This window comes from Cyprinodon variegatus, unplaced genomic scaffold (genome assembly GCF_000732505.1).
Source record: "Cyprinodon variegatus isolate N-32 unplaced genomic scaffold, C_variegatus-1.0 Scaffold116, whole genome shotgun sequence".
Classification (NCBI taxonomy): Eukaryota; Metazoa; Chordata; class Actinopteri; order Cyprinodontiformes; family Cyprinodontidae; genus Cyprinodon; species Cyprinodon variegatus.
Genome location: NW_015150569.1, coordinates 1449167 through 1451353, shown reverse-complemented (window position 1 = coordinate 1451353; position 2187 = coordinate 1449167). Strand labels below are relative to the sequence as shown.

Below are 2187 nucleotides of genomic sequence, written 5' to 3'. Positions count from 1 at the left end.
CAACACCATCCTGGTGAGATATGTCAGCCGGACCGCTGCCATCAACTCCTTTAGTTATAGATGACAGAGTTGGACCTGTATTTTAGTGTTGAGTCCTGTTTCTCTGCTAGACTTCGGAGCTCAGCTTTTACTATGAATACATGTTTGTGCTAACTTTATTGCCTTTCAAAGAAAAACTTCCTCATCTGCTTAACTTTATATTTACTAGACAAAGCTTGTGGAGCTGATTTCTTATCTAACATAGAAAGTATTTATAGATGAGAGTTTCTACGTTTCTTTCGTGTGTCTGCTTCTGTCTCCTTGAACCCCAGTCGACCTGGATGGCCATTACCACTGAGCTGTGTTCTACTGTCGCTGTATGCATGCGCAGTGTTAGAGATTGTGTAGAGTCAATGACAAAATGCAAGCAAATATTATTGTCCTGATCTCGTCCAGGGGGAGCCTGTCCTTAAAGTCAATGACTCAATGCAATTAGCTGATTTGCCTCAGATAGAAACTTGATATGATTATGACTGAATTGTCCCCTTAAAGTTCTTTGAGATTTTATGTGTTGTGAATTGGTAGTTTATAAACAAACTGAATTGAACTGAGTTCTTCCACTGTAGGCTAACAAACAAACAAACTATCTTGGTCAGGACGAAAGAGTAGTTGTTAGACAACACTGCCCTTTTCCTAATATAACAGCAAAGTAAGCTTCATTGTTATATTGAATTTCTTTGCCTGCTTAGAAGAAAGCCTAAAACCTCTTTTGAAGACTTACACCCCTCCTCTTGTCTACACCTGATAAAAGCTATGTTGATGTAGAATCTTGTCCTCTCTGTTTTTTACCTCTTCTTCTTTATGGTTATGGTTATTTCCTCTTTCCTCTTGCTGGGCAAAGATTATGAGTGACCTCAATATGAACATAAAACAGAAAAGTGAAAAGATTTATGTTGTTTATGCTCACTCCTTGTCCAATGACAACACCAATTCTTATACAGGATGAATAGCAGAGCTAACAAGTTTGTCATAAATAATGAAAGATAACACTAAACATGCTGATCCAACATTGTGTCCTCCATCAGCTGTACCTACACCTATGAAAAGATGAACGTGTCATTTATTTTTAAACTGACCCTTATTTGTCTGTGGCAGAATATGTATTTATTAAATCAATAAACACTTTTTGCTAATAAAACTGCACACTAGTTGCACACCTTGAATGCTTTTCTCTAAATTCCCAATCCTCGCAGGGCGTTGTGCTGAGATTCACTCAGAGCATGATGCTTCCACCTGTCTGATGGAAATAAAAGCTTCTGTGTTCATGGTGATTAAACTTCCAGTTTAGGGGACACAGTCTCATCTTTTTATTTCCTTTACTTTCATTTTTTCTTTCTTTTTACCATGTAATTCATGTAAAGCAATTTTAATTGTCCCTAAACTTGCTTTTTACCATGAGACCAAAAATACTTCTTACAACTGACCTTTGAGTGAACTTTTCAGTCTGTGGTCTTATTTTTGCATCTCTCCAGTAAAACTTTATACAGTCCCAGCCTGTTGCCAAGAGAAAGAGGAACTGAGAGCTTCAGGGAGGAGCTGAGCTGTCCCTGTACTATGGAACTCACAAACTTCCACATTCAAACCAGTTCAACACAGTCATCAACTCAACATGGAGTATTATATAAGCTCTTTGCTTGTTGCCTCACTTTTAACTGGTAAGATTAATCTTTTAATCAGCACACATTTTAAATTCAAACATGTTAAAATGCAACTGTCTCAAAAGAAATAGTCAAACAAGTAAAGAGTAAACAGTTTTCATCATCTTTCTTCAGGAGTCAGCTGTAAACAAGCAACTATGGTCACAAATCAAGAGTCCAGTTCAGAAGGCAGTTCTGTTTCTCTGTCCTGCAGTTACAGAAAAGGTGCAGCGGATTATTTCTTCTGGTATCGACAATTTCCAGGAAAACAACCAGAGTTCCTGATCTTTATTACGGATTTTGAGGAAAAACGGAAGGATTCTCTATCCAGACTTTCTGGTAAAGTTAGAAAAAATGAAGCCCAGATGGACCTGCTGATCTCCTCTGCTGCAGTGACAGACTCTGCCTTGTACTACTGTGCTGTGAGGCCCACAGTGACAGGAAACACCAGAACTCTGTACAAGAACCAGTAGAGCAAAGACAATGCAATTGTTGGCATATGTGTATGACT

At 38.3% G+C, this 2187-nt stretch overlaps 1 gene segment (V, D, J or C); it reads left to right on the top strand.

Moving 5' to 3' along the window:
- Positions 1–1834: 1834 nt before the first annotated feature.
- On the top strand, positions 1835–2149 carry LOC107085112. The segment is given in 1 exon segment: positions 1835–2149. A coding segment is annotated over 1 exon segment (315 nt).
- The last annotated feature ends 38 nt before the right edge of the window (positions 2150–2187 follow it).